Raw genomic sequence first — 14,856 nt, forward strand, 5'->3', positions numbered from 1 at the left:
TTGATTTTTTTTTTAAATCCATTTTTCAATCCAAGATTATTCATTTTTAATTATTATTATTATTATTACTATTCAATTTTCACTGATTGTCATTTTATCTATTGAAATGATTTTACAGCATAAGAAGCATATTATTATTATTATCTTTTCTTTTTTTTTTTGCTTGTTTTAGGTGAAATCGCTGTTCAGGATAACAACCTGGACCGTGAGACTCAGAGTCAGTATAAGCTGATTGTTCATGCTTCAGACTCGCCTGGCTTACCTGGAGGACTCAGTACAACCACCATAGTGACCATTAATATAATCGATATCAATGACAACATGGTATCCTTCAAAAAAGGTAAGTAAACTCTTATAACAGTGCATTTGGACCCTCAGCTCCTCAAAAAATACCACCAGAAACCTGCACTTGAACGGCCGACAAAGTGGCCAACATTACTGGGAAAAGGTGGCCAGCAATGTGGTCAACCAGCACTGTATACAAGTCAGGTGAATGTTAAGTCTTACGGTCACTTAATCTACTGCTTTCTTGACTCATGTCAAATTGAGGGCACCAAAACAAAACTTTTTATTTATTTATTTAGTAATGTTATAAAAAAGAGATTTTACAATTAAAATTTTTTTTTATCTGGCATCCTTCAAATTTTCAGATCAGTGAAAGTGTAATGTCACGATTGGCCCCTCCCAGTCCTGTCCATGTGCAGTTGTTTTGGTTTAGCCCCCTCGTTTCATGACTCCGCCCCTGACTGTCTCCACCTGTTTTCCACCTGTCCCTCGTTTTCCCGGTGTCTTTAACCCCTGTGTTTGCTGGTCTTTGTTGGTGTTGTCTTCTGTATTGGTTCTACTGGATTATGTACAGTTGGTTCTGTTTTATTCTGGTTTGTCATGTCTGTCCCCCAATCTGTCCATGTTGGATCGATGACCCTGGATTTGCCCACAATAAAAGTTGCTAATCTCCGCATATGCGTCCGCCTCCTCGCTCCTCGTTACATGTAACAGCACATGAAAATAACAATTACAGTGTTTTAAATTCTGTTAACATATTATTTGAAATTCAATAAAATCTCAATTTTAGGCAAAAAGACTTTTACTTTTTTCGCTACTTACTTTTTAGACAGCGGTGCCACTCAAGATCCCTCAAACCCACTTAAATCTCTGGTTTAATACACTGTAAAAATGATTTAAATAAATAAATAAAAACAGATAATATCTGTTAAAAATCTAGTTTAAGTTCTTAGTAAATGAACAGAATGTAACATGACATTACTGCTGTGTTAAATGACTATTTCTAATACGATTGTGTACTAATGTATTTGTAACTTACTCAATCTAAATATATGTCAAGTTAAATTACATTATTAAGATGTTTACATTTTCCTAAAAAAGTGGTTTATGAGCCAGTTTGTTTGTGTCAAACTAGCTAAGAAACTTTACTCAGGTTCTGATATCACAGGTCGGATAATTCACAGTTATGTTAATGGTAAATACATTAATGATACTGTATGTTCATTTCTGCTTCTTCGTATTATGATGAATGTAAATGACTGTACCTATAGAACAGGTGGTCTCTATCGCTTAGCAACCAACAGTACACATCTTTAATGCAGTGAGCCCCTGAACCAGTTACTGGTCTTCACTCAAACACAAGCAGATCATGGTCATTTGCAGATGTGACAGTTTTCCTGTCCGAACATTAAAAACATTGAATTTAAATTTGAACGTAAATATTTACATTTCATTATTCAAATGATCCAAAACGAACTGCAACTTGTTTCCCTTCAGAAACCTTCAGGTTTTAACGTGAAGGAGAACGAGGCAGCCACAGTCCATAGCCGGCATGTTGCCTATGGAGGACCAGGCGAGAAGGAGAACACAAAACCTCTGTTTACTGTGCAGAACTTTAATGACATCTTCTACGTGGAACCGGATAACCAATGATATGGAACTCTCAACTCATTAAGGTGACTTTATCATTTCAAAAGTACAAACTACAGAATTACAGACGAAGACCACCTCATTCAGGTTATGAAAACACAAATCAGTGAGGCTGTTCATATGAATGTGTAGCTGAATGAATAACCGACTCTAAATGTAGGTATTGTGATATAAAACCCGAGTCTGTTCTACAGTTTCTCATTAGACTGAATGAATAACCGACTCTAAATGTAGGTATTGTGATATAAACCGAGTCTGTTCTACAGTTTTCTCATTAGACTGAATGAATAACCGACTCTAAATGTAGGTATTGTGATATTAAACCGAGTCCGTTTCTACAGTTTCTCATTAGACTGAATGAATAACCGACTCTAATGTAGGTATTGTGATATAAACCGAGTCCGTTCTACAGTTTCTCATTAGACTGAACGAATAACCGGCTTCTAAATGTAGGTATTGTGATATAAACCGAGTCAGTTCTACAGTTTCTCATTAGGCTGAATGAATAACCGACTCTAAATGTAGGTATTGTGATATAAACCGAGTCTGTTCTACAGTTTCTCATTAGACTGAATGAATAACCGACTCTAAATGTAGGTATTGTGATATAAACCGAGTCCTGTTCTACAGTTTCTCATTAGGCTGAATGAATAACCGACTCTAAATGTAGGTATTGTGATATAAACCGAGTCTGTTCTACAGTTTCTCATTAGACTGAATGAATAACCGACTCTAAATGTAGGTATTGTGATATAAACCGAGTCCTGTTCTACAGTTTCTCATTAGGCTGAATGAATAACCGACTCTAAATGTAGGTATTGTGATATAAACCGAGTCCGTTCTGCAGTTTCTCATTAGGCTGAATGAATAACCGACTCTAAATGTAGGTATTGTGATATAAACCGAGTCCGTTCTACAGTTTCTCATTAGGACTGAATGAATAACCGACTCTAAATGTAGGTATTGTGATATAATACCGAGTCCTGTTCTACAGTTTCTCATTAGACTGAATGAATAACCGACTCTAAATGTAGGTATTGTGATATAAACCGAGTCTGTTCTACAGTTTCTCATTAGACTGAATGAATAAACCGACTCTAAATGTAGGTATTGTGATATAAACCGAGTCTGTTCTACAGTTTCTCATTAGACTGAATGAATAACCGACTCTAAATGTAGTATTGTGATATAAACCGAGTCCTGTTCTACAGTTTCTCATTAGACGAATGAATAACCGACTCTGATATAAACCGAGTCCGTTCTACAGTTTCTCATTAGACTGAATGAATAACCGACTCTAAATGTAGGTATTGTGATATAAACCGAGTCCGTTCTACAGTTTCTCATTAGGCTGAATGAATAACCGACTCTAAATGTAGGTATTGTGATATAAACCGAGTCTGTTCTACAGTTTCTCATTAGGCTGAATGAATAACCGACTCTAAATGTAGGTATTGTGAATATAACCGAGTCCGTTCTACAGTTTCTCATTAGGCTGAATGAAATAACCGACTCTAAATGTAGGTATTGTGATATAAACCGAGTCCGTTCTACAGTTTCTCATTAGACTGAATGAATAACCGACTCTAAAGTAGGTATTGTGATATAAACCGAGTCCGTTCTACAGTTTCTCATTAGACTGAATGAATAACCGACTCTAAATGTAGGTATTGTGATATAAACCGAGTCTGTTCTACAGTTTCTCATTAGGCTGAATGAATAACCGACTCTAAATGTAGGTATTGTGATATAAACCGAGTCTGTTCTACAGTTTCTCATTAGACTGAATGAATAACCGGCTCTAAATGTAGGTATTGTGATATAAACCGAGTCCGTTCTACAGTTTCTCATTAGACTGAATGAATAACCGACTCTAAATGTAGGTGTTGTGATATAAACCGAGTCCGTTCTACAGTTTCTCATTAGACTGAATGAATAACCGGCTCTAAATGTAGGTATTGTGATATAAACCGAGTCCGTTCTACAGTTTCTCATTAGACTGAATCAATAACCGACTCTAAATGTAGGTATTGTGATATAATTTTTTATTAGCCTTCTGTAAAACAAAAGAACACATTTGTGGGTGGATACTGAACACTGTGACAAATGAACTTTGTCGAGTTTTCATTGATGTTTTCATGTGGCCTCTGTTCCTTAGTTGTATAACATAATTTGTATTAAGCAATATTGGTAATATCTCCAAACAATGAATGACAACTTCTAAGGTACTAAAAAAGCCTATCTATTTATGAAATTTGAGTTTGTTTTAACTAAAATTTGATTTCTTGGCAAGTAAAATTAGCTTAAATCTAGTTGACATATCTAATATTTCTCATTTTGAGATTACTGTATAGCTTATAGTAAAACTCTATAACTTTTATCAATACATTTTACTTGTTTTAAGCAATTTTTTCAAGTAAAAATGATCTCACTGTGACTTAAATGACTAATAAATTTCATTGAAATGGAGAAAATTATTGTCCAAAATAGTGAGATCATTTTACGTAATAAAATCACTTATGTAGAACATGTAGAATATGTCCAAAAACAAGTTAAATAATCCTATAATTACATTTTCAATATAGTCACAGGTTTGCACCTGAATTTCTGATAAAATTTTGTCAAATAATTCTTTGTTATTAAAATTTATTATTTAATCAAAACACAGTTAAATTAGAGCTGATGGCTGATACCAACGAATGGACCTTATTTATTTGTGTACTTGTATGAAATATTAATGCATTTCCACCTTTACCAGATGGTGTAAATCCAAGAAAGTCCAATATTTTAACGTTTATCTCGTAATTTCCTCCAGAGCCTGGACTATGAGACCAAGTCAACGTACAGCTTTAAAGTAGCGGTCGAAGACAAGGGCGTCGATAATTCTCCAGATAATCAGAGATCTATGCTGACCACTGCCCAAGTGGAGATCATTGTGATTGATGTTGATGAACCACCGGTCTTCAGCAAGGCGGAGTACACCTTTAATGTCACAGAGGGCCCGATTACAAATAAAGTCATCGGCTCCGTCTCAGCCAGGGACCCGGACAGGACCAACGACAAGATGAAGTAAACTATATTCTATATACACTGTTTGTTTCCTGCTATAATCCACAATCAATAAAACCACTAGTCTTCACTGTAAATTGTGAAAAATTTTAAATTTTAATTACAATTTTTTTTTTTAAAGTGAGAGTTTGGACAGAACCCAAACAACCGGATATTTTATGTCAGAATTTTTCTTAATTTATTCACTTTACTATAGGTCCGTGTTCATAAGGCTATATGACACCTGCTCATAAGCCCTTCATGACCGCTAACACAGACCTACATAAACATTTATAAAAGTGAGCATTTTCTGAGGCCCTTAAAGGAGACTGTTATGGTTTTCTATGGTTTCTCTTTCCTTTTAGTTTGTTGTAGCTTTTTGTGAATGTTTACAGTCGTAAAGTCCCACAGCTCAGCGTTCCCTCCAGAGGGACAAACTCTCTCCCACAGAATCCACTTTTCTCAGCTGCCTGAAACGCCTCGTTGGAATTCCAGCCCTTTTCCTTTGTTACAGGATGACATCATCTCGTAACACAGTCCTTACAGCTCAGCCCCCTCACACAGACAGCTACAGTGCAAAAGCTGACTGCTCTGAAACGTCCTGGTCCATTCCAGCTCGCGAGGGTGGATCAGCTTGTTCTACCGGACTTTCAGGATTGATTCTCGATCACACTGATGCAACAGAACCGACACCGCTATAAGAATAAGTTGACTGATCCGACACAGAATGGGCAAGCTGACCAATCAGAGCGTGCTGGGCTAATCGGGAGGCGGAGCTTAAAGACAGAGGAGCTCTAACAGAGCATTTCAGACAGATGGTGAATAGAGATGAACACTATGAGAAACTTCATGTGTTTTTGTAACACTGAAGCCATAAATCTATTCTAGGAAACCAAAATTATGAGCCTTGCAAATGAGCTTATAGGTCCTCTTTAAAGAGATTTTAATTTGACACTTTATAAGATTTAAGCTATGTCAAATCAGCACTGTGTCAGTGCGATATGCACTGATATACAGAGTCAGTTGTTATAATGCGCTATGTCACTTCTGACCCAGTGTCAGAAACAAATGTCACCTGACACAGGTGTTATATCAGCTTGACCTCAGAGTCCATAACAGTAGCCTTTATGGCAGCTGGCGTTTGCAGGAATAAGTCTTTAGGAATGTTTATGTAGCTTTATGTCAGTTACCATGACATCATGCAGTCTAATAAACACTGCCCTACAGTAACGTGCTACCATTAATTTTATACTGTATGTCACACAGTCTGCATAATTAGGCACAACAAAAAAAACAACAGAACCAATAACCTTAATTAAGTTCATAAGACCAAAGGCCAGATGTTTGTAGAACATACAGGTTTAGGTTTGGATATGTCCAGATTTTAACTGCGAAGTAATTAAATTATTAAGGAAATGACGCAAATGTTTTGAATCTAATTCAATACCTAACTCAAAATTACGCGAGTGACTTTTACAACAGTTTAACTACTGTGCTTCGCTCTGCTGATGAGAGCATAACATAAACATTAAATTCAAAACAACCAGAATCATTGACAGAAATGCTGGCAAGCTCCGCCTACTACATCACAACTATACAAGATGATTCCACAAGTAATAAGTTGATGGCGGTTTACCATGTAGCCTTGTTTTCCTTGCACACACATTGCGCTAAATGGTCTCTGATTGGTCGCTTTGCATGTCAGTCAAACGGCCCATTCCTATCAAAGTGGACGGTTCTCTAAACCTCCTCGGTTTAGATTGTTAGCCTGTAGTTTAGCTCAGTTTAACACAGCTGGTGGTGGAATTGGCTTCAGCTTCTGGAGCACACACACACACACACACACACACACACACATGAATGCTCCAAAGGAAAAGGCCTAAAATGACTTGGAAAAAATTCTGGTTCCATTGACTTACATTAAAAGTAAAGTAAGTTTTTCTCTTCTCCTGTAAAGTTGTCATTTTGGAGATACAAGGTCTTGTTCTGACAACAGCGATTTTATATACACACTAGTGCATATATATATGCACTAATATAGTTTGGGTTCTCCTTGACTAATCAATTGCTTTCCCACCAACAAGTGAATTTATTACTTGACTTGTTGGTCTTTACAACCCGAAATGACATCATACAGTTTAAAACAGAAGGAGCTTAAAATCAGGATTCTGTCCACACTTTAGACCAAGTTTATAGATAATAGAGAGTCATACAGTGTCAGAAACCATATAATCAACATAACTGAACATCACAAGCTTTGAGGCAAGTGATGATTTATGCATGATGAGGTAGCACTGTGCTAATTAGTGGGTACATGTTTCTGTTTCTGGGTCGGGGATGAGCTCTTGCCTCAAGAGGAGGAGTTCAAGTATCTCGGGGTCTTGTTCACGAGTGATGGTACAAGGGACCGGGAGATTGACAGGCGGATTGGTGCTGGGTCAGCAGTGATGTGGGCTCTTTACCGGTCTGTTGTGGTAAAGAAAGAGCTGAGCCATAAGGCAAGGCTCTCGATTTACCGGTCGATCTACGTTCCCATCCTCACCTATGGTCATGAGCTTTGGGTAATGACCGAAAGAACGAGATCGCGAATACAAGCGGCTGAAATGAGTTTCCTCCGCAGGGTGTCTGGACTCTCCCTTAGAGATAGGGTGAGAAGTTCGGTCATCCGGGAGGGAATCGGAGTAGAGCCGCTTCTCCACGTCGAGAGGAGCCAGCTGAGGTGGTTCGGGCATCTTGTTAGGTTGCCTCCTGGACGCCTCCCTTGGGAGGTGTCACAGGCAAGTCCACCGGGGAGGAGACCCCGGGGAAGACCCAGGACACGCTGGCGTGACTATATCGCCCAGTTGGCCTGGGAGCGCCCGGAATCCCCCCTGGGGGAGCTAGTGGAAGTGGCTGGGGAAAGGGAGGTCTGGGTTTCATTGCTCAGGATGCTGCCCCCGCGACCCGAACCCCGGAGAAGCGGAAGATGATGGATGGATGGATGGATGGATGGATGGATGGATGGATGGATGGATGGATGGATGGATGTTTCTGTTTCTAGTTAGCTACACTAGACTCATAGCTCCAGTCTTAAAACTGGAGAAGCAAACTTCAGACATTAAACATGTCCTGGATAATAAACTATATTTGGAAAACTGGGTAACTGATGCTGAATGAGGTTTGTGACTTGTTATCAAATTTAACAAGGAGACGTTCTTTTATCAGGTACTCCATCAGGGGGCTCAACTGTCCATTGAAAATAGACGAAAATACAGGTCAGCTTGTCCTAAAGAAAGAACTGGACCGCGAAACAGAGGCCATACACCTATGTGATGTCACAGCACAGGAAATGTCTGAAATCGGTGAGGCTGAGATGTTCTCCCAATACTTACTTACCCTCCTGATTAAAAACATATGATAAACCAGTTAAAAATATATAATACAGGTGGAAGAGAGAAGAATAAATAAATTTTATTCGGATATTCATTCAGTCTAATGAGAAACTGTAGAACAGACTCGGTTTATATCACAATACCTACATTTAGAGTCGGTTATTCATTCAGCCTAATGAGAAACTGTAGAACGGACTCGGTTTATATCACAATACCTACATTTAGAGTCGGTTATTCATTCAGCCTAATGAGAAACTGTAGAACAGACTCGGTTTATATCACAATACCTACATTTAGAGTCGGTTATTCATTCAGCCTAATGAGAAACTGTAGAACAGACTCGGTTTATATCACAATACCTACATTTAGAGTCGGTTATTCATTCCGTCTAATGAGAAACTGTAGAACGGACTCGGTTTATATCACAATACCTACATTTAGAGCCGGTTATTCATTCAGCCTAATGAGAAACTGTAGAACGGACTCGGTTTATATCACAATACCTACATTTAGAGTCGGTTATTCATTCAGCCTAATGAGAAACTGTAGAACGGACTCGGTTTATATCACAATACCTACATTTAGAGTCGGTTATTCATTCAGCCTAATGAGAAACTGTAGAACAGACTCGGTTTATATCACAATACCTACATTTAGAGTCGGTTATTCATTCAGCCTAATGAGAAACTGTAGAACAGACTCGGTTTATATCACAATACCTACATTTAGAGTCGGTTATTCATTCAGTCTAATGAGAAACTGTAGAACGGACTCGGTTTATATCACAATACCTACATTTAGAGCCGGTTATTCATTCAGTCTAATGAGAAACTGTAGAACAGACTCGGTTTATATCACAATACCTACATTTAGAGTCGGTTATTCATTCAGTCTAATGAGAAACTGTAGAACGGACTCGGTTTATATCACAATACCTACATTTAGAGCCGGTTATTCATTAGGTCTAATGAGAAACTGTAGAACAGACTCGGTTTATATCACAATACCTACATTTAGAGTCGGTTATTCATTCAGTCTAATGAGAAACTGTAGAACGGACTCGGTTTATATCACAATACCTACATTTAGAGTCGGTTATTCATTCAGTCTAATGAGAAACTGTAGAACGGACTCGGTTTATATCACAATACCTACATTTAGAGTCGGTTATTCATTCAGTCTAATGAGAAACTGTAGAACAGACTCGGTTTATATCACAATACCTACATTTAGAGTCAGTTATTCATTCAGTCTAATGAGAAACTGTAGAATGGACTCGGTTTATATCACAATACCTACATTTAGAGCCGGTTATTCATTCAGCCTAATGAGAAACTGTAGAACAGACTCGGTTTATATCACAATACCTACATTGAGAGTCGGTTATTCATTCAGTCTAATGAGAAACTGTAGAACAGACTCGGTTTATATCACAATACCTACATTTAGAGCCGGTTATTCATTCAGTCTAATGAGAAACTGTAGAACGGACTCGGTTATATCACAATACCTACATTTAGAGCCGGTTATTCATTCAGTCTAATGAGAAACTGTAGAACGGACTCGGTTTATATCACAATACCTACATTTAGAGTCGGTTATTCATTCAGTCTAATGAGAAACTGTAGAACGGATTCGATTTATATCACAATACCTACATTTAGAGTCGGTTATTAATTCAGTCTAATGAGAAACTGTAGAACGGACTCGGTTTATATCACAATACCTACATTTAGAGTCGGTTATTCATTCAGTCTAATGAGAAACTGTAGAACGGACTCGGTTTATATCACAATACCTACATTTAGAGTCGGTTATTCATTCAGTCTAATGAGAAACTGTAGAACGGACTCGGTTTATATCACAATACCTACATTTAGAGTCGGTTATTCATTCAGTCTAATGAGAAACTGTAGAACAGACTCGGTTTATATCACAGTACCTACATTTAGAGTCGGTTATTCATTCAGCCTAATGAGAAACTGTAGAACAGACTCAGTTTATATCACAATACCTACATTTAGAGTCGGTTATTCATTCAGCCTAATGAGAAACTGTAGAACAGACTCGGTTTATATCACAATACCTACATTTAGAGTCGGTTATTCATTCAGTCTAATGAGAAACTGTAGAACGGACTCGGTTTATATCACAATACCTACATTTAGAGCCGGTTATTCATTCAGTCTAATGAGAAACTGTAGAACGGACTCGGTTTATATCACAATACCTACATTTAGAGTCGGTTATTCATTCAGTCTAATGAGAAACTGTAGAACAGACTCGGTTTATATCACAATACCTACATTTAGAGTCGGTTATTCATACAAATCTGTAAAACACGGCAGATTAAAGAGCTGCTACACTATTTTGATGTTTTCTTATAATAAACTGTAGAACCACAATCATCTGTATCTGCAGTAAAACTCGTCTCTTTGTATCTACAGGACTAAAAGGGTACGTGATTGTCAAGATAAACGTTCAGGACATCAACGACAACCGGCCTGAACTGACCAATACGAGCAACATTTACATCTGTGATAATGATAAAAATGGAACGGTGAGAAATTCATAAAAATATTTCATCATTATTACACAAACATTTACCAATAACATTAAGCAACACACGTTTGGTGTGTGAAGTTCCTGCTTCTGTTATCTACAAAACCATCCTTTACAAATGATATATGTAAATGAACGCTGTTCTGATTGGCTGTCCTGTATAGTCTCTTTCAGCTTAATTCTTTTAAAGGGCACATTTTACATTTTTCTAATTAAAATCCATTTTAATTCTTACGCCTGATATTATATTTATAATATTTTTCTGTTATTTTGTTCTAAACTGTACATTTTTTCATGACTATTTTCCAGCCTCACTTTATAAATGACTTTTGTGACATCACAAAAATGAACTAGTTTCCATATGTGGTCTGTATGAACTGGAGAGTGAACAGTATGTTGTAAAACTATAATGTCTTCGCTGATCGACTGCATTCGGCATAACAGGGGTGATTTATTCTGAGCTAGAATTTTAAAATTAATTTTAACTCTATTTTTAACTCTATTTTTTCTCAGATCATTGGAACGATCGGGGCCGCCGACAAGGACGAAAACCATGGACCGTTCCGGTTCATTCTGGCAAAAAGGAGCTCCAACTTCTCCCTCCATGACAACCTAAGTGAGGAACATTTTCAGCTGAATTCCTAAAACAGACACAGACCTGTTTAAATATGTATAACCAACATAAATAAGACATATCGTCGCCGTCGTATTTAGTCACTCTACTCAACAATCTGATGGAAAATCTCTGTTTGCATGCCCATTACAAGTAATCTGATCCCAAATGTGCATGCGTAGAGACCCACTTAGTGTAGACGTTACCATGACAACCAGCATCACGTGAGCCCAGTCAGAGTGAGATGAGCAGCAGTGAGCAGTGATTGTGTTTCTAACTGCTTTAAAATGACGTCAGACTCAGGAAAACGTCCTTCACACGTCCTTATTAAAGAAGGCCGAGAGGAAGACGTCGTGCTCTGAGACACGTAAGCTGGACGTCCGTCCCACCGCCGTCTTTTAAAGATCAGAGCATGAACTTCGTCTCCTCTGCAGACCAGTTTCTGCTCCGCCGTGTTGAACGGTATAAACTCTCACTGTGACGCGACGCTCATGCAGAACGGACTTTCCGATAGGGAATGTAATCGGATACAGGCGCTTACACGGATATTATTCTTCTATTTAATGGATTATTTACAGGATTACACACCTCAGACTAGTCTATTCCAACTGAGCTGTATATATGGATGTATTTGATTCCGACTGAGCTATTAGTCAGATTATCATCAGATCACTAGGCTGCATCGCAACTTGGTATGAAACTATTGTGACGTCAACCCAATAAAAAAAGCCAAAACTCATGACAAAGCAATCAGGAACCAACAGAAACACTGAATGATGTCTATGGGGTTTTTCAGCAGGGTGTGATAGTATGTTTGGGTTTAATCTGTGCATGGCTCATTTCAACTGAGGCAACGAGAGAGTGAAAATGAGGACTAAGTTTTCCCACCATTGTGTTGAATGTGATATTCTTAGGAGCGCTCGGCATTGAGCTGTCATGAACACTCCATCAGCGTTGCACAGCAGGGTTCTCTATGATTATCTGGAGCAATTCACATTGTTACTATAAATTTAGACCCACTTGTAATAAAAATCTGCATTTTATACACTGTAATAATTCTAAATCTATAATACACTGACCGGCAGCTCCACTGACCATTCTACAGTTACAGACTGTAGTCCACCGGTCACTATTACTTAGTTACCCTGTTCTTCAGTGGTCAGGACCCCTATGGACCCTCACAGAGCAGGTACTGTTTAGATGGTGGATCATTCTCAGCGCTGATGTGGTGGTGGTGTGTTAGTGTGTGTTGTGCTGGTGTGAGTGGATCAGACACAGCAGTGCTGCTCTAGTTTTTAAACCCCTCAGTGTCGCTGCTGGACTGAGAATAGTCCACCAACCAAAAATATCCAGCCAGCAGCGTCCTGTGGGCAGCGTCCTGTGGGCAGCGTCCTGTGACCACTGATGAAGGACTAGAGGATGACCAACACAAACTGTGCAGCAGCAGATGAGCTGTCGTCTCTGACTTTACATCAACAAGGTGGACCGACAAGTTAGGAGTGTCTAATAGAGTGGACAGTGAGTGGACACAGTGTTTAAAAACTCCAGCAGCGCTGCTGTGTCTGATCCACTCGCACCAGCACAACACACACTAACACATCACCACCACGTCAGTGTTACTGCAGTGCTGAGAATGACCCACCACCCAAACAGTACCTGCTCTGTGAGGGTCCCTGGGGGTCCTGACCACTGAAGAACAGGGTAACAGAGTATCAGAGAAACAGATGGACTACAGTCTGTAACTGTAGAACTACAAACAGATCTGGTTTAATATTGTTGAAACCTCTGATTCTGAACAGTAACGTCACACGTTCTCTTTGGGAATGAATCTCTGTTTTGTGTTTGCTGTTCTTAATTCAATATCGTCTACATTTAAATCTTTTTGTCGTTGGTTTGAACTGTTCGACTGGCAGCAGGGGCGGGATGGGCGGGATAGGCGGGATAGGCGGGATGGGCGGGATAGGCGGGATAGGCGGGATAGGCGGGATGGGGCATAAATACAGCTGATTGAGTTTGTCTGACATGTTTGCAGACAACACTGCCACCATCGTGTTGACCCATCGAGACCTTAGCATGGACACTTTGGAAGAAAACTTTCTGGAGATTGAAATCACAGACGGAGGAGCGCCGGTCCAGAAGAGCATCAGCCAGTTACACATCCGAGTGTGCAAGTGTCGGAAGGGCCGGCAGATTGACTACTGTAGGGCCTACGCCCACACCGGGGTCAGCATCAGCGCCCTCATCGCCATCCTGCTCTGCATCGTCACCATCCTGGGTAAGATCAGCCACACGCTGCAGAAAGACCTGGTGTTTCAGCTTAAACCTCACAACCAGCTGCATTAAAATGCTCAGCTTAGTAAATTTACAATAAGTTACCAGCACAAAAGACAGATGTTCTTGTTCTACTTAGTTAAAATTAGATGTTCTGTTACCTTGAATTTTAAGTCCAGCTACTCAATTTTTAAGTTAATGAACACCAAATACCAAAACCGCACGAGAAAATGAGTCTGAGTCCTGTCTGAAACTAAAACAAAAGGCTCAGTACACTGGACCCCAGAGTGTCCACTTTATTGGAAACCCTGACCTTGTGCTTCCAGTCACTGGCCACTTTATTAGAAACACCTACCTTGTGCTTCCACTAACTGGCCACTTTATTAGAAACACCCACCTTGTGCTTCCACTCACTGGCCACTTTATTAGAAACACCCACCTTGTGCTTCCACTCACTGGCCACTTTATTAGAAACACCCACCTTGTGCTTCCACTCACTGGCCACTTTATTAGAAACACCTACCTTGTGCTTCCACTCACTGGCCACTTTATTAGAAACACCTACCTTGTGCTTCCACTCACTGGCCACTTCATTAGAAACACCTACCTTGTGCTTCCACTCACTGGCCACTTTATTAGAAACACCTACCTTGTGCTTCCACTCACTGGCCACTTTATTAGAAACACCTACCTTGTGCTTCCACTCACTGGCCACTTTATTAGAAACACCTACCTTGTGCTTCCACTCACTGGCCACTTTATTAGAAACACCTACCTTGTGCTTCCACTCACTGGCCACTTTATAAGTGTACATACAACACTTTTGCCTCCAAAGAGGACTGTCTGGGAGGACTGGTTTGAGAAACACTCCTCCATTTGGTACCTTTAAGTAAGTCATGTTAATGCTACATGTGAATTGTTCACATCCACAATAAGAGCTCAGCACTTCCAAGAAGAGGCATAATTTCGTTAAACCGACTTCATCGCCTTTCATTGTATTGTTCCATACATGATGGGAACATGTGAAACATGCTGAGCACAGCGTTCCTCACTCGT

General features: G+C 39.3%; 1 protein-coding gene across 1 annotated transcript in view; it reads left to right on the forward strand.

The window, feature by feature from the left end:
* The window catches only part of cdh5 (cadherin 5), a 34,586-nt gene that overhangs the window by 14,745 nt on the left and 4,985 nt on the right, over nucleotides 1-14,856 (forward strand). The window contains 9 exon segments of the mRNA XM_037534446.1: nucleotides 173-340; nucleotides 651-654; nucleotides 1,807-1,856; nucleotides 1,859-1,961; nucleotides 4,753-5,004; nucleotides 8,188-8,324; nucleotides 10,802-10,914; nucleotides 11,430-11,532; nucleotides 13,562-13,804. Coding sequence (XP_037390343.1) covers nucleotides 173-340; nucleotides 651-654; nucleotides 1,807-1,856; nucleotides 1,859-1,961; nucleotides 4,753-5,004; nucleotides 8,188-8,324; nucleotides 10,802-10,914; nucleotides 11,430-11,532; nucleotides 13,562-13,804 — 1,173 coding nt within the window.

This window comes from Pygocentrus nattereri, chromosome 25, assembly GCF_015220715.1.
Source record: "Pygocentrus nattereri isolate fPygNat1 chromosome 25, fPygNat1.pri, whole genome shotgun sequence".
Classification (NCBI taxonomy): Eukaryota; Metazoa; Chordata; class Actinopteri; order Characiformes; family Serrasalmidae; genus Pygocentrus; species Pygocentrus nattereri.